At 36.9% G+C, this 18,706-nt stretch overlaps 1 protein-coding gene across 1 annotated transcript; it reads left to right on the plus strand.

Annotated features, from left to right (window-relative positions):
* The first annotated feature begins 4,425 nt into the window (after positions 1-4,425).
* Positions 4,426-14,973, plus strand: LOC106051156 (uncharacterized). The gene is made up of 3 exons (XM_056004194.1): positions 4,426-4,627; positions 11,016-11,374; positions 13,890-14,973. Exons 1-3 carry the CDS (start codon positions 4,567-4,569, stop codon positions 14,736-14,738), a joined length of 1,269 nt encoding a protein of 422 aa, XP_055860169.1. The 5' UTR covers positions 4,426-4,566; the 3' UTR covers positions 14,739-14,973.
* Positions 14,974-18,706: the final 3,733 nt, after the last annotated feature.

Here is an 18,706-nt window from a genome sequence, read left to right on the forward strand (position 1 = left end):
TAACTATGACGTGAACAAAGGGGGCACTACTCGCTTCAAATTTCCCCTAGCAGACGTGGGACAAATTATATATTTAAAAAAAAAAAATGGAGGCTATAGACACGTGCTGTTTCAGAGGAAGTTACCGAATCACACCTCATCATGTCGTTACGCGCTGTCATAGAGTGCGGGCTCGAAAGATCGATTTTGTTTAAGGCCTCTTTTGTATTTTAGGAAATGTAATTTTTGTGTTAATTAGGGAGACGAAATTTAGAAAAGAATGAAAAGGTAAATCAAAACCGCACACAACGTCAAACCCGGCTTTCGATCAACCATGAGCAGGGCGCCATGTTTGTTGTGCATTGTGCCAAGAGACTAATTGTAATTATTCCATCAATTAGCTCTAGCCCAGACTTATTCAGTATTGGCCCTCTGCGTACGGCTCGTAAAATGAAAGGCATGCACCCAGTAAATGGAGATCAGAGCACGGGATTTATCTGTAAAGATGAGAATAGATTTAACTACTATAAGAGACAAGACAAGAGATAAAGAGACAGAGAACAAGAGAGATGGGAGTAAAAAAGAGAATAAAGAAGTAGAAATAGTTAGAAAATGGGCTGAGAAAGATATTTTTGAGCTACTAATTAATCAAACTCAACTCTAGAATCAAAAGTTTCTCAACCTAGTTCAGTTCAATGCTCTCTAAGCTCTCAGTTTCTTTATGCGGGTTGAAGGATGGAAGTTGGTCAAAAGACACAAATAGTTGAATCATTGATTGCAAGCTTACATTTCGCACATTGTAGTAGGACTGCATAGGCAGCATAGCTAGCTAGTAGAGCGTCACTTCGTGGGTTCAATTCCCACACTGTCCATTGTTTTATTTTTTTTTGTTCCAGGACAAACACAATATAATTGTTTCATTTACTAGATTATTTGAACCAAAAGTGGAAGTTGATTTAAAGACAGTAATACAATTTAAATTTATTTTTAATAAGGATTTTTTTTCTTGTATAACGACTTTTGGCAATTCAAGTTTTACATCTACGATCATTTCCAAGTCCAGTTTGAATGTCAAGATTGATCCTTTACTTTAGAAGTCCTGTTGGAATGTCAAGATTGATCCTTTACTTTACAAGTCCAGATTGAATGTCAAGATTGATCCTTTACTTTACAAGTCCAGATTGAATGTCAAGATTGATCCTTTACTTTACAAGTCCAGATTGAATGTCAAGATTGATCCTTTACTTTAGAAGTCCTGTTTGAATGTCAAGATTGATCCTTTACTTTACAAGTCCAGATTGAATGTCATGATTGATCCTTTACTTTACAAGTCCAGATTGAATGTCAAGATTGATCCTTTACTTTAGAAGTCCTGTTTGAATGTCAAGATTGATCCTTTACTTTAGAAGTCCTGTTTGAATGTAGATAAAGATCATTGACATGTCCCATTGTAATGTTAAAGATCTTTTACTAGTCAATTGTCACTGCTCCCAACAGTTAGCGGCACCTTGATTTCTTTAGTTTCGTATAAAGTAACCGTTTTATAACATCTGTAACTGAATCTCGCATGTTGAATGCAATTCATCTTATGAGTTCTGTCGACCTTAAAACCTGCTCACATTCTCTCCTCATTGTCCTGCCAACTCCCTCCATAATACAGCTGAGGACATCCGGTTTTTTCTTTTTTATTAAATGTCCTCACCGAAGAGTGACCACAGAGCTTTCCGACCAGACTTTGTCAAAGTGCCTGAGACAGTTTCCGCAGAACTTTTTTTGTTTGTTTGTTTCAGCCGAAAACATTACATCTATTTTAAGTTCACTATTTAAAAACAAATATTTCATCCTTGGGGTCTCAGTACTTCAAAACAATAGTTTTATAACAGCTGTATTGCAGTTTGCATTTTTAATGTTACTCGGCTTATAAGCATCACCCCTGACTAATAAAACAAAGTCATATTCTTGTGTTACATTGAATAATGTATTGACTTTGATATCAAACGTTAAAGCTTCGTCAAGAGATGAAAAAACATTCAATGATCGATCGACGATGTAATCAACAGCAGATTGAATAGTCAAAGAGCGCTTGCCGGAAATGGTCGTCGCCGTAGTTTTGGCTGTAATCTTGAAAAAAAAATAATTAAAAAAAATAAAACTAAACTTTATTGAAGGGAGAGTTAATGTGGTACGGAACTATTAGATTTTATGAGCGCATTTTAGAGTCTTTAATGTTGCTCAATTCTAGTTACAACTTTATCCTTAGGATAATATGTTCCCAGTGCTTGTTATTTGATGAAGTGAATAGAGAAGAGATTGACGAGATCATAGGTGAAGCACTAATGTGGGAACATTAAAATTGTAAAAACGAAACTCTCTAGAGGCTTTTGATCTATCAAATATGTGTTGAGAAAGGAAGATGGATGGAAACAGTGTATGATGTTATGACTAAAGTGTATGAGATATTTAGAACAAACGATGTTAAGTTTAGTTAGTAACACAAAAACTGGTCATAAAGATACAAGCAAATTACTTTCACAACGCGAATTTAATCCTCTCCCCGTGATGAGATGAATTGAACTACATATTAAGGTTTGATGTTAGGTGCTACAGCTTCTAATAGTCTTTCGAAAGCGTTAACTTTGGTTTTAAGTTTTAAAAGTAAACATTACCTACCATTACCTAATTCTTTCACCATCACATATCCCATAGTCTGTTGAGGCACCACACAAGATCTGTTGGCCGTCTTGTTCCATTTCTCTCTGTCATTTGCAGTGGATACAATCTCTTTCAATGACAGGCCCGTCGATTCTTTCATGATGTCTTCCCATCGCTTTCTCTGTCTGCCCCTTCTTCTTTTTCCTGCTACTGTTCCCTGAAGGAAGGTCTTTGCGAGCCCCGAGGACCTTGAGATATGGCCATAGAGTTTAAGTTTGTGTTTTTTTAACAGTAGTAAGCAGGTCATCGTTGGGGTTCAATTGCTGTATTAATCTCTGTTTGTAATTGTGATGCAGTCTTTTTAAGTGACACCTAGGATGTGTCTGTAGCATCTCAATTTCATTGCTAGGATTCTCCTCTCTAGTTTTACAGTCAGGGTCCATAAATGGCAAGCATATAAGAATGTGGCCATGACTAGTGAGCACATCTGTCTGATTTTAGTGTGTGCTATGACTTGGACTTTCCAGATTGTTTTAAGTTTTGCCAGTGCTGCTGTAGACTGTACAATTCTGGCCAGAAGGTCATGTTTGGTTCCTTCATCTGAGACGATAGCTCCGAGTATTTAAAACTCCTTCCACTTGTTAGCTTTTCATATCCAATACTGATGTCCCTTTTAAAGCCCTGTCGGCTATTGATTTGTGTTTTTTAGTTATTGATTTGTACACCATATGTTTCAGAAGACTTGTCTATGCACATCACCGAGTCAGCTTACCTTTCTACTCTTCCTGCTAGACCAATAATAAGACCATCTATGTCGTCAGCAAAGCGCAAGCTAGTAACTCTTCTTCCTGCAATATTTGCATGCATTAAAATATTTTTTTAGGTATATCATAAAATGACACGTATGTGTTCTGCATATGCTGTAGCTAAGAATCACTTTGTCTGTTTATGTGTTAAAAAAACAACATCTGAAGTCTGCTATATTGGAATACAGCAGACGATCACATGGTTTTAATATACATATACAATGCATGAACAATTGAATCTATAACTGACGAATCGTTTTATACATGAAAGTTAATTAGTGATGATCAATTTAATTTTTTCTAAATTTATTTTTACGATCCAATTAGAAAACGAACTTATTTTGTTGCTATTTTTAGGGATATGCCTCCAATTAGAAAAATGTCAGGTGTGAAAAATATACCCGTGAAAAGGCTGATGGGGGAGGGGGGGGGGGACGGTGGTGGAAGAAATAATGCTAAACGTAAAGGTCAATGGGCTTTACAAAGGAAACGATTGGGGTCGTGATAGACAAGGAAACTTGAACGAATGATATAGTGGAAGCGAGAAAGATGGAAAGAAAAAGCTCCCTGGGAGACAAAAGTTTGAGAAGCACTGCTACAGAAGACCTTGGGGTAGGAGATAAAAGTTTGAGAAGCACTGCTACAGGAGACCTTGAGGTAGAAGACAAAAGTTTGAGAAGCACTGCTACAGGAGACCTTGGGGTAGGAGACAAAAGTTTGAGAAGCATTGCTACAGGAGACCTTGGGGTAGGAGACAAAAGTTTGAGAAGCACTGCTACAGGAGACCTTGGGGTAGGAGACAAAAGTTTGAGAAGCATTGCTACAGGAGACCTTGGGGTAGGAGACAAAAGTTTGAGAAGCACTGCTACAAGAGACCTTGGGGTAGGAGACAAAAGTTTTGAGAAGCACTGCTACAATAGGCCTTGGGGTAGGAGACGAGAAAAAGGTCAAGTGTGGACAAGTAGAACGGAAGTGGACAGTAGACCTAGTATCTGGCTGTTAACATTCCCTGTTTGAACGCACTCACTCTGACACAATTAACCTACTGGTGCTTCGGACTATCTTATTTTTTAATTGTAATTTTACATTGGATACACTTTCAAGAGGAGAAAGCATCGACATATGAAGAATGCGTTCAAATTATTTGTGTTTAATTGTGTGCATTGTCTGTTTTAGTACAGACTTGGAAGGTAATGTCGGCATCACCATCATATTTTGTGTTTTTTTTTACAAAACACACTGACACTATAAAATGTCCTTCTCTTCTTTTTCGAGTTTTTCTCGATGATCTAAACAATGTCAAGGGCACTTAATTGAACTTTCAAATTGCCAACTAAAAAACAAAACAAAACAAAAGCTACCAACAGAAGAACGTCAAAATGTGACTCTACAGAGCTAAACAGTGCACACACAAATAATCCTAAGATTTGTAAAAAGCATACCTCCAACCCCGGAGACACCAAATAGCTTGCTGCTTACGGTTTTTACGCCCATAGATATGAACAATTCCAATAGCTTTAAAACCATCGTCTAAAATGTATTTTAAAAACATGGATTATTTAATCCGCTATATGCGTTTCTTTCAATATCAATTTTGAATCCCTGACTTCTTAAAAGTAGCTTTTTTAAAATTTGTTTATTTTCTTTACGATTAATTGCGTTATCTAGAACATTGAACATTCCGCATTACGAACACAGAAATGAATAATCATTCATGCATTGTCCTGTAATACGAAACAGATCGATATGGATATACTGTAAAATATTAACACCAGTCTTTACTTACAGACTTACCGCTAAGCTAGAAGGAAGATAGTTTAATAGTCATCATATGATGTACGATTGTTTCAATTGAAATGAAAATGTTGAAGCTATACTACTAAAGTAAAGTAAAGTACCCCTTTCAGACCTTGTGGTCTATAGGGCAGATGATGTAAAGTTCATCTGTTTTTGTGGCCTACGGTTAACGAGGGTGTCATGTAGCCAGCACAACGACCAACCGCCTTTACTTTTTCCAAACTAATGTCAGGTACCCATTAGGGTAGGGTGGTTTCAGAGGCGCCTAAAGATCCCGAAATTAAAAATCCGTCTTTATCAGGATTCGAACCCGGGACCCCCGGTTTTGAAGCCAAATGCTTTACCGCTTAGCCACCGTTCCTCCTCTACTATTACAAGTGGAAAATGTTCCCAGCTGTTATGGCTCGTTTCGCTCACAATTGAAATTTAGTATTGAAGAATTGTTTACTTCGTTAACTTAAACTCCCGCCTTTAACTCAACTCCAGAGAGCAAAGAGAAGCACGTAGCACAATAGCATTAGTTTATATACACTAGGAAGTGATGTGATGGTTGATGGGTCAATCGCTTGGCTTTCGAACCGATGGTCTTCGCGTTCGAATCTCGTTAAAAAAATGGGATTTTAAGACTGGATTTTTTAGGAAGACCCTGAAGCCAGCCGAGACCAATCGTTATAGAGGACCTGTACACTGTCTTGCTACGTCTCAAGCTGTGGGTTGTGGAGACCAGTAGTTTGTTGCCATATCACATGTTTGTATGACGTGGTAACAAGCTATAGGTCTAAACTGCCCACAGGTTTTTATATACACTATGATTTGCGCAACCTCATACACTGAGATGTTTAGTCTTAATTTTTAAACACTCCAACATAATAATAAGAACATAGAAGAAGACTACTTGTCTTCTCGCATACATGCATTCAGGGCCGGTCCTGGCAATTGCTGGGCCCTATGCAAAAAGTATTGCGCGGGGCCTAGCCTGGGTAGGGATAATGTCAGCATTAAGATTTTGTATTAGAAAATACATTGGTCTTTACAATTAATTTTATTAAATGAAAGCTGACAATGGCGTTTTTTTTTATTGCGAGTAGGATTGGCACCCCAAAATGCCAATTTTTTTCTAATTTTTCAGGAGATTTGTATGAGTTTTCATGACATTTCCAGAACATTTTTGGTATATTTTGCAATTACAAAAGATTTCCACTAGACCCAGGATAATCAGGAAGTCGCACAAAACCTGTTATTATATATAAGTTATAATGTTTTAATTTAATAATATACAACTTGAATAAGCGCGTGGCCTATGAAAGTGCGACCGCAAAGGTTGCAGTGGCCTAAGTCCGGCCCTGCATGCATTATGAATATTTATTCAGGTTGAAAGTTGACGTCGAACTATCTTACTTTCAATTTGATAACCTTAGTTGACACATTGTATTTCTGTTGATCGATAATATTATTTGGTCTTGATCTAGGGTGTTGGAACTGATCAAACTCTTCCGCGAATATCAAAATAGAATAAAATAAGTCAAATCCTGTAATTGACAGGCAGAAGCCTTATTTCTTTTTATTAAATCAGATTCAATTCATATTATCAAGATTTCTGTTGTTCATTCTTACGTCATTCCTCTGCTGACGTCATTACATTCATGCAACAAACAAAAAATCGCACCGCGCTGCCGCGAAAGAAAAATGTAGTGCAAGGAGAAGATGTGCCCTACATGTCAAAGAAACTTGTGTTCCTACACAGATACCATTCTGAGCTACGTATTAATCCACGAGTCATTTAATAATGGAGGGAGAAATGGGACGTGGGGAGCAGTGTCTCTTCCTCCAATGCTTCACTTGGTTGTGTGAGTCAACAGAGGTAGAGGAAACAAACTTACAAAACAAACACACTAAGATAAACATACACACAAACAAATTTAAACACAATCACACAAACACGCACAAAGAGGAACAAACGCACAAACAAGTACACAAACAAACAGACAAACAAAGGGAAAAAAAAACAGAAACAAACACACGAATTAACACCGAAATAAAAGATGAGAAAAAATGTCTCTCTTAAGATTTTATCTTCTTGACAGAGTCGCCGTTACATCTGATACATATGTACCTATCAGAGATGTGCTATAAACTAAACTACGATACTCGTTATGGATTCGTAACTAGATGTAAGAAGTTTTGTAATCGAATCTATCCATTCCAGTGCTTCACGGTGCTCACTGAAAACATTGGTGTATTCGTTTTTAAATCTATTTGTAGAGAAAAAAAATTCTTAGTATGATTTTTTAAAAATTTAAATTGATGATTATTTTGAGAACAAAAATGTGCAAACACACTCGCACAATAATTCAAACAGAGAATTACACATTTCTTGGTGTATACACACACATAGATATGCGCACACACACACACAGATACAAAAGTTTCTTAATAAGCTAATAAACATCTGTTCTAATCCCGTGTTTCTCTTCATTACTTTCATAAACTACGAAACTAAACAACATTATACCAACCATACTTGCTGATTTAAAAAAATGGAATCGAATCGATTCTGCCCTTTAAGGAATCGTCTTTCAACAGACATTTTAATGGTTAAAATATACAAATTATATGAAGATAAGACAAGATTGAAAGAGCGAATAAAAAAGAAATAGGTTAGAAGGGGAGAGAAGACGGCCCGTAAGATTCTGGAGTTATCTACCCGTCAACGACGATCAGATAGGTTGATTGTTAAATGCTTGTTAAATGTATTTAGTCGATCAAAGCCCCAGAAAGCGCTGATTCATATCAGAGTCATTAGGGGAAGCCCATTGTAGTCTACTACTTTACACGGCTGAGACAATACAGAAGGGACCTTTTTGTAAGGAGCGCGGGTTAGCCAGTGCACAATTTATGATGGCGTCGCTCTATATGCAATCAATAAACAATTGAAGATGGCCGTTATATTATTTCCGGTTATTAACAACTCGGGTGTTTGACAACTACAAACCAGAGTTCACGCATGAGGTGGACTTCAGTGTGGTCTCTCTCTCTCTCTCTCTCTCTCATACACACACTCACTCTCTCTCTCTCTCTCATACACAGACACTTTACTTCTTGGTGCTAATGTGAACATTACTTTAAAAAAAAAAAAAAAAACTTCTTTGTTTCCTTAAGTTTAGTTTAAGTAGAGCAAGGAAAAAATGGTTTTAAAACATTATATTGTGAACTTGTGAAGTCTGTATTGTTGGCCTCCTTCAGTCGTAGAACCACTAGGGTTCATCTCGTAGAACACGTTTCCATATGACTGTGGAACCCTATTCTCGAGAGACATTCCCGACCATATGTATCGCAGGTAAAGCTGGTTTTCACTTTGGTGGTAGAGGAGCCAGACATTTTTCGTTTGACACACTTTTGTTCCAGATCTGAAGCCGATGATTTTTCGCTGTCCGTAGCTTTCTTGTTCCTGACGATTACATTCACAAATGGGAGTCGGGAATGACCAATTTTTTTTGAACCAGTTGCAAGTGGTCGATAAAGGATTTTCGGGATACGATTGTCCTGCATCCGGCAACGGCCGGACATGAACATACCAGAGCAGACGACGTTTCTGGGGGATTGTGGGGGATTGTAAAGATGCTGGGAAGACCTGTTCGAGCAAGTATCTCAGTGGTACACACTCTTTCTTCGTGGTTCTCAGTGGTACACACTCTTTCTTCGTGGTTCTCAGTGGTACACAATCTTTCTTCGTGGTTCTCAGTGGTACACACTCTTTCTTCGTGGTTCTCAGTGGTACACACTCTTTCTTCGTGGTTCTCAGTGGTACACACTCTTTCTTCGTGGTTTTCAAGTGAAATGAATTTAGTTTTCTCTCTTGCTTTGCATAAAAGGTCTATGATTTGCTGCCGTACAGCAGCGTGCTAAAAACTCATGCCTTGTAGACCTCCAGTTTGATCATTGTAATAAGCTTCCGGTTTTCTTAAACTTTTTGGTCTGAGTCTAGCGAAGTTCGATGCTGCCTTCCTAATGCGTTTTTAAAAAAAATCTCCTCTTCGTTGAACAGGCCATCTTGAATTGTTACAGAGTTTATGTATGGCTTCTAGCTTGTTTATGTATGGCTTCTAGCTTGTTTATGTATTGCTTCTAGCTTGTTTATGTATGGCTTCTAGCTTGTTTATGTATGGCTTCTAGCTTGTTTATGTATGGCTTCTAGCTTGTTTATGTATGGCTTCTAGCTTGTTTATGTATGGCTTCTAGCTTGTTTATGTATGGCTTCTAGCTAGTTTATGTATGGCTTCTAGCTTGTTTATGTATGGCTTCTAGCTTGTTTTCATCATTGAGGAAGGACAGGGGTATCAGATGGCACAATCATATTTGTTTTCTTTGTGCTGATAGTTAGCCCATACTCTTTGCAAGCTTGTGAGAAGCATGACATTTCCAACTCTTGTTTGTGTCACAACCGCTGAATCATCTACGAATAGTAGAGCTCTTACATGGGCGATTTTTGTTTTGGCCCTCTGTCAGGTAATATCCAAAAGTTTTCCATCAAATCTGTAATGTATATTAGCAGTGAAAAGAGTATTCCGAAGACGGTTTAGGCTAGGAAAATGTGAATATTCCTTGCACAGAGGCATCCATCGTTCTCTGCACCTTTCCTGCATAGGACGGAGAGAGACTATCTTATCTAATATGATACAGACGTTACTTTAAAACGAAGATGATTACGTCCTACGCGTCATGCATTTAGTCATGCATATTAACTAAACTCCGCCAAGTCACTGGTTTTCCTGGCTAGCTCAGGCAACCCATTCCATGGTCTAATAGCACTAGGGAAGAAGAAGCATTTGTACAAATTTGTCCTAGCATATGGAACGAGGAATGTGTCTTTATCTTTGTGTCTTTCTGAGTATTTTATTAGACTTTTTTTTATATTTGAAGATTATGGTTCAGTGTTTTATGTATAATTGCTACTTTACTTTTGAAAGCTTTCTAAATTTAGTGATTTTACTAAAGGTGTTACTCTGGTCAAATGTGAATATTCGTTTATTATGAATCTCACTGCTCTATTTTGTGTCTGTTCCAGTTTGTTTCTTAATGTTTTCTTGAGTTGAGGGGTCCCAAACAGAGGATGCATATTCTATTATTGGCCTAACCAAGGTTAAATAACAGTCAGATTATTTGCAGACGATTGCATAATATATAGAACAATAAAAACAACACAAGATACAGAAATTTTACAAAGAGAATTAGATGAATTAGAGAAATTGGAATCAAATTAGAGCATGTCTTTCCACCCAGAAAAATGTCAGTTATTAAGAGAAACAAAAAAAAAAACTGAAACAAATTAATTCCACTTATCTTATTCATGGTAAACCAGTAACACAGACTAAAAACGCAAAATACCTAGGTGTTATGGTAAATGAAAAACTGTCATGGAAGCCCCATATTGATGAAACTATCAAAAAATCAAACAAAGCATTAGGGTTTATTAAAAGAAATTTCTATAAATCAAATAAGAACATAAAACTAAAATGTTAGTGAGGGCCCTAAAAGTAAAAACACCTTTTACAACCTTTTTTTAGAGGGGGGATTCTCTACTCTTACAATTGACGATTCGGGGGGCCGTATGGAGCAACTTAGCGGGCCGGATCTGTCCCGCGGGCAGTATTTTGGGCATCACTGGTCTTAGTCAAGTCGCTTCCACCTTTGCCTCATACAACTCCGCCACTCACTAAATCTATGACATCATTTTGTAACTGCATGTGAAATAATGTACATTTTTAATTTTTTTATTCACAGCTACAACAACCACTACCATAGTGAAAATGTCATCCACTACAACCACGACAACATCTGACCAACAACCGTCCTTAGGCTCCGACTCTCTGACCTGCTCGTCTGCTGGCTCCGCGGGAGATTCACAGCTACCCTCTCAGCCTGTCATGCATACGAAACAAAACGAGTTAATGCAGATCAACGCAGACCCCGTGGTCATCCAGGAAGGCATCAGCCAGCTGACCGTCAACTGCACGTTCACGACAGACCTGAAAGCAGAAGTGGCCACGGTCATGATGATGGGTCTGTATCGAATCCGTGATCAGGCGCCAAATTATGGGAAACAGGAAATTGCAATCGTCACAAGACAGAAAGCTAATGACGTACGTAATCTTCTGATATATAAAAAGAAAGTAAGGTGTATGTATGTATGTATGCTTATATGTGTGTTTATGTATGTATGTATGCATGTATGTGTGTGTGTATGTATGTAAGTATGTATGTATGTATGTATGTATGTATGTAAGTATGTATGTATGTATGTAAGTATGTATGTATGTGTGTATGTGTGTATGTATGTATGTATGTGTGTATGTATGTAAGTATGTATGTATGTGTGTATGTATGTATGTGTGTATGTATGTATGTATGTGTGTATGTATGTATGTATGTATGTATGTATGTATGTGTGTATGTATGTATGTATGCATGTATGTGTGTGTGTATGTATGTAAGTATGTATGTATGTATGTATGTATGTATGTATGTATGTATGTATGTATGTAAGTATGTATGTATGTATGTGTGTATGTATGTATGTATGTATGTATGTATGTATGTATGTATGCATGTATGTATGTGTGTGTATGTGTGTGTGTGTATGTGTATGTATGTATGTATGTATGTATGTATGTGTGTATGTATGTTTGTAAGTATGTATGTATGTATGTATGTATGTATGTATGTATGTATGTATGTATGTATGTATGTGTGTATGTTTGTATGTATGTGTGTGTGTATGTTTGAATAAAAATAAATAAAAATAAAAACCGTTTGACCAATCTTGATAAATCTCGGCATAAAAGTTCCTTAGATCATGCTGGAGACCGTAGTATATGTTATGTTTAATGTCCCTCCCCTAACCGGAGTGCCTTAAAAATAGACAAAAGTATCTGATTGTATCTCTATTAAAAAACGAAATTTTTTAACAAATCGGGTAAACCCGTTTTCACAGAAATGTATATTGGATATGAATATGTCGGCTGAACGGGTAAACCCATTTTCGTACTCTACTTTTATTTTCGTGGCGAAATTTTAAAAATGTGAAGGAAGCATTCTCGATGTTTGACATAGATCTAAATTCAACCCAGTAGATTAGTAACACCCAAACCTAGGGCCGCCGGCTGCGGGTAATATGCTGCTAGTATATCAATAGAATAGTTCATATAAAAAGTTTGATTATTTCTTTATCCTACAAAACATTCACTTTTGGAAGCTCTAAAGTCTAATATAAAAAACTCTAAAATCGTTTGTAGAAACCAAAAGGAAATGGTTAGGAAATAAAATAGTCCATAAAGAAAAAGTGAAACCTTTGTGTTCTAGTATATATATATATATATATATATATATATATATATATATATATATATATATATATATATATATATATATATATATATATATATATATATATATATATATATAACCATTACAAAGCTTATATCAACTAACTCTGTCTGCCCTGTCTGTGCGTCTGTCTGTCAATCTGGCCAAAAGATTGTAGGCCTACACTTTATTTCTCCGACACCCTATCTAGGATGATCAAGCTGAAATTTTGCATAATTATTTCTTTTAGCTGACAACACGAGAATCAATTAAAAACAAACAAACAATTAGTTAATTAACTAATGGTAATAAATTACTTTGTTTGGTATCTCAAACAAAGGAAACGAATAGTACTTGACTGAAGTGGTGATATAAGCTGAACTAGTTCCCTTTATATGTTGTCGTCTGAGGCTTATTACAAACTTAATTACCTGACTGATCCAAATTAATTGATACAACTATTTTAAGCATTGTTTTTTTAAGTAGTTTTTTTCGGTATTTTTTAACGTATATTAATTGACTTCAGTATTTACTTTTCTCGATAACTCAAACAGTAAAAAAGTCAAATCTGTTTCTTTAATTACATTAATTGAATTTTCCATCTTGATGACTGGACATTTTTTTTCTATACATCTTTACAGGGTGCAAGTGTTGTATCTTTAGGGCGCCAGTGTTGTATCTATAGGGCGCCAGTGTTGTATCTATAGGACGCCAGTGTTGTATATAAGGGTCACCAGTGTTGTATCTATAGGGAGCAAGTGTTGTATCTATAGGACGCCAGTATGGGTCACCAGTGTTGTATCTATGGGGCGCCAGTGTTGTATCTATAGGACGCCAGTGTTGTATCTATAAGGCGTCAGTGTTGTATCTATAGGACGCCGGTGTTGTATGTATAGGGCACCAGTGTTGTATGTATAGGGCGCCATTGTTGTGTGAGTTATATTGCGTATATTTTTTCCCTTTCCAAATGCGTAATACAAATCTTAAGGCGATTGAATACTCTCTCAATCATTTATGACAAGATGTATATAATCTATGAAAGTAACATTCTAATTTATATCTTTTTATAACTAGATATTTACAAACGAATTATATATCAATAGATGTCTCAATGCATACAGAGATATAAAACAATCATATCTGTCACGAAAGTCGAATAATAATCAGTATTCATTCATGCAACATTCCAAACTTTAAAAAAACAAGCACTTCGATATCCCAATGTGAGTTTTGTTTGTCTGTTATCCTACAACTTCACATTTTGTAATCACTTTTTTGTTTGTTCTCTAACAGGATGTTGTTGGCAATTTGTCCGTTGTACGTAAATTTAATGTTTCCGGACAGTACTTTCTTTCAATATCAGTCAGGAATCCAGCATCAAAAGATGCAGGCATCTATAAGTGCTCTTTGATTGGGTCGGACACATCCAAGGAGCCATTTATAGCCACAGCCACCATCCCAGTAGCAATGTTTGGAGACAGCAGCTCCCTGCTACCGTCCATCCAGGCGCCCTTACCAGATAAAAAGTCCACCGAAGGGATAATGTCGGACAAGCCTGCTGATTTTTCCAAGCCTTTGGAAGAGATAAATAGCCAGCTTCAAGCTCTGAAGTCTGCTGTCGAGACAGTCACACAGAACGTCAGCGCTCTGGAAAAGTTTCGACAAAATGTGGAGATTAGACTCACCAACATGAAGCTTTCAATGTTCATGGAAATAGTCGATATCAAAACCAATTACTACATTTCTCTATTCGACTTTTCTCATGTCAAAGTTGCGCAGGCGACTTGCGAGCTCTTCGGGGGTTATTTGGCTGAGATCGACTCTCTAGAAGAGTTCGAGCTCGTGGTAAGTCTCGTCTCAGGAGTTTTCGGTCTTTTGGGAGAAGAGTCCACGCTACCCAGTGACGTCACAGAGGGTGTTCTCATCGGTGGCACAGACGAAGATGTTGAAGGGCAATGGAGAACTCGGTTCTCTCCCAAGAACCTGCCATATATTGTTTGGTCGTCTGATTCCCCGTCTAAAGACACAAGCAAAAACTGCCTAGTAATGAGAAAAAATGCTGAATGGAAGATGACCGACCAACCATGCCAAAACCCCAAGTCTCCGACCAAATTTGTTTGTGAAGTACCCAACAAGAAGTGATTTTCAAGCGCTGAACATACTGTATAATACGAACAGCGTTAACTAAATAGAATATATATCATTGGGAAGCTGAAATATTTCAAGTATTTCTTTATTTTTATTATTATAATAATTATTATTATTATTATTATTAGGCCTATTATTTATGCTTTGTATTGAACAAAAAGATTAGGAACTATGTCGATTACAAAGTGTACAATGTTCTGTGACTAGAATAAATTATAGGAAAAAAGAACGTATTAATTGTATTTGCTAATTTTTTGAAATCTCTGATGCCATGACCTCAGAAAACTTCAAGCTACCCTCTAGAAGTTCTAAGGTTCAAACTTGTCAAGTCAGGACAATTGATTGTATGTAAAATCAATATGACTATGAAATTAAAATACCTTAGAAATGTATCCGAAATGCTATCTTTAATTCACCCAAATGATATTAATAACATAGTATTATCCATAATCCGTAAAATGTTCTATGGAATTTTTTTTTTCTCACGAATTTCCGGGTACATACTTTCATCCAGACTCACGAAAAAAAATTGTCACACAGAAAAACAAGAAGCAGAATTGAAAAAGGAAAGCAATCACGTGACACTATGCACTCTGCTGCCTCTCCACTACTCCAGACAGAACTTTATCTAGGATACTAATCACTTACAAATTATCTACGCAACACTATTTTCGAAAAAACAAAACAAAAAAAAAAAAAAAAGACAACTAAACAGATAAGCGTTAATGAACATTTGATACGTAGGCATAATTTGGATTTTTATCGTAGTGTACAATTTTACATATTTATGCAAAAAGATTCCGAAATTTATAATCCCAGTCTTCACCAAGATTCGTAACCGAGACCTTCGTTTCGGAAGTCAAGCGCTTTACCGCTCAGCCACCGCGCCTCCATATCTCTGAATACTGCAAGCTTTATCTCCCTTTTCCTATATAAAACACAATTAACTAATAACTAGGTAATTAAATAAATAACTGTTTATTTTTCCTATTGATTCGTGTATTATCCTCGACAATGAATAATTCTGCAAAGTTTCAACTGGAACCAAGAAAGAATTGGCAGAAATAACGTGGACAAGATGTGTACCAGACAGAGTGAGTTGATAGACACGTCACACAATAGTTGAGATACATTGGTTTGGAAGCGGAGCTAAGAGGCTTTAATCTCATTCACTTTGTTCCTATTCAAACGGTATTCTTGTTTCTTACTTCTATTATTGCCTGACTTAGTTTCTTATTTTCTCTGGCTGCCCATTTCAAAGAATTACTACTAAAACAGTTAATCTATTAATGAATGTAACAAAGCCAGATTTAGGGCAGTGCAGGACCGTGAAGTCTCCCAGGGTATCACCATCAAAGGGGCATCTCCACAAACTTGAAAAAAAAAATGTTTTTTTTAAGACAATACCTCCATTATTAATTTTTAAATATTATAAAATATTTGTAAAACAAAATCTAAAAACTAGAATTCAATTCGGTTAGTGACATCGTCAGCTGCTTGAACGTACGATTTTTCTGACTGAGCCAGCGTGAAAGCAGGGGCGTAGCTAGGAATTTTCCATCGTTTGGGGGCTTGACCTTTTAGGGGCCCCTGAAGTTTGCGTAATATTTAATTTTTAATGTAAAAAACACTCATTTAGGGGCCCCTGTCAAGTGGGCGCCAGGGGGGATTTTCAATTTCTCTCCCCTCCTCCCTAGCTACGCCACTGCGTGCAAGACATACTTGTGCGATTATTTATTGGTATGTTCATTATGTCGACATCTAACACTAGACCTCAAGTTCTGATTGAAAAACTCTTAAGATCTAGTCTGGTCTCAGCGATATACATCAACTGTTAAATTTCTAGGAAAATCTTTAAAGCTGTTTCTATTCTAGATCACTGTCCAGGTTCCTGGATCCATGAAGACTTAAATAGCGGTATTGTAAAAAAAAAATATCCAAATATGCATACTAAATATTAAAAGTAGGAAAATGGTAATTAATGTGCAAATACTCTAATGTATCATTACTCTAAGATCGTCTCGTTTTAACTCTTGAAAAGGGGACCCTATCATTATACAGTATCCACACAAAAAGAAAGAAAAAAAAAACTACCAAGAGCCTCAATTTTCTTATATCCGGCACTGAATAGTGGACAAGGCTACTTTAATTTCATTTGTTTGTCCACACGACAACAGAAATGAACAAGAAGAATTCGCTCGCTATGATGTTCAGCTTCAAACTGTATCGTTAATTGAACAGAGTCTCCCCTGAGACGTTTAAAACTGACGCCTCCTGATCATCGTGCGTTCAGGGCCGTTTCCTACCTGAGCACCTATCTCATGCCTCGAACTCGTCTGCTTAATATCCGCCTCTGTTTAATGACCACCGTGCCGTAACCATGTTTTCATGGCTGGCCGCCCCTTTCTCCCTGAAGTCCACTCTCGAATCCGCGCCCCACTCTGTACCAACAGATGAGCTACTTAAATCGTTTGAGGTATGGCCATATCTCATTAGCGCTGTCACAGAAGGCGCTTTCTCCGGGGAGATCCTCACGCCTTTTGAGGGGGGTTTTGGCCACCCTTATCAAAAGTTTACCTTCATCTCTTTAAAGCTTTATTACTATCGTCCGTGGCTCATTATCAAGGACAGGAGATCTTCATCCCTTGGGCACGGGAGGATCCATTCCAGCCCTATCTCAGTGCATTACGAGTGTAGTCATCAATAGCTTCCCTTTGATCTTGGCCAAGAATGTTGCAACTGAATAACTGAAAAAAAAAGGGGGGGGGGGGGAGATAAAGATAGGCCGCTCTAATTCATCAAGACGAAACAAGGAGCAGATAAACGTTTCTTGTGAGTGAAGAGGTTACATCCCCTGGAGATTTGTTTAGCAAATATTTCGAGTCTATAAGAAATGAGAAGACCTAGTCCCAGCAAATAGATGTAGTACACTTTACATTGAAAAAAGAAAATAAATATTTACTGCTATTATTTATGCTAACTGTATAAACGGACATAACAGAGACTGAAATAGTGTACATAATCATCTTATATAATGCAATACAATAAGGTACAAAACAATGTTATAATGCAATACAGTGGGGAAACTGGTATAATTACCATGATTAATTTATGCTTTATGTTCATGTATGTTAAATAACTTTTGGTATATTCTGTGTACAAAATAAAGGAAGTATTTATAAGCTATAATTTGAAAATGTAAATGATAATTTTGTTCCCTTTTTTTTTTGGCACTCCGTAATCACCTTTTCCCAGTTCTTCCGTTTGTAGTTTATTGCTGTTTACAAGCCTCTAATCAATTTGAAACTTCGTGGAAACTTCAAAAACCTGGATGGGTAGACACGATACTAGAAAACGGCTCTAACGATTTTTTCTAGAAATTGAACAGCTGATGTAAATCGCTAAGAAAAGACTAACCAATTGACCACACTGGGAAAACTCTAGTTTGACCGTCAGAATCAAGCATGTGGCCTGCTAACCAAGACGACATAGACACGAATCAAGGCGTCACAGACTCGAACCAAGGCTTCATAGAATCGAACCAAGGCGTCATGGACTCGAACAGGGGCGGACTGGGTATCAAAATCGGCCGGTCATTTCTATACAGTGAGGCCCACATGATGGTCATCCAATCCTATCTGTCCTCAAAAGCATTATGCAAAGTTTGATAATATATTGAATGTAGTTTGCTATATGAATAATTTATTAGATGATTTTGAAACTATCTGATAAGCCCTGTTACTAAATGAATAAAGTATATCACTTGCAATAGTGAATCTCTTATTATCAAAAAATTCTGCTACCATATACATTAACATATACATGTACTTCACATTTAAATTCAAGGCATTCAAAACCGGTTCAGTCAGGACTCGCAGTTAAAATCATCTCTAATAAAAGTACCTCAGTAATATAATTACAAAGCTAGATGATCGACGTCAAACAATGGACCTTGCTTTGTC

This window comes from Biomphalaria glabrata, chromosome 1 (assembly GCF_947242115.1).
Source record: "Biomphalaria glabrata chromosome 1, xgBioGlab47.1, whole genome shotgun sequence".
Taxonomy (NCBI): Eukaryota; Metazoa; Mollusca; class Gastropoda; family Planorbidae; genus Biomphalaria; species Biomphalaria glabrata.

Excerpts from the sequence above, each read along its gene's own strand:
- LOC106051156 (XM_056004194.1), top strand. The coding sequence starts at position 4,567 with ATGCGTTCAAATTATTTGTGTTTAATTGTGTGCATTGTCTGTTTTAGT. Across the intron at positions 4,628-11,015 it reads TTTTAGTACAGACTTGGAAG|CTACAACAACCACTACCATA; the intron begins GTAATGTCGGCA and ends TTTTATTCACAG. Across the intron at positions 11,375-13,889 it reads CAAGACAGAAAGCTAATGAC|GATGTTGTTGGCAATTTGTC; the intron begins GTACGTAATCTT and ends GTTCTCTAACAG.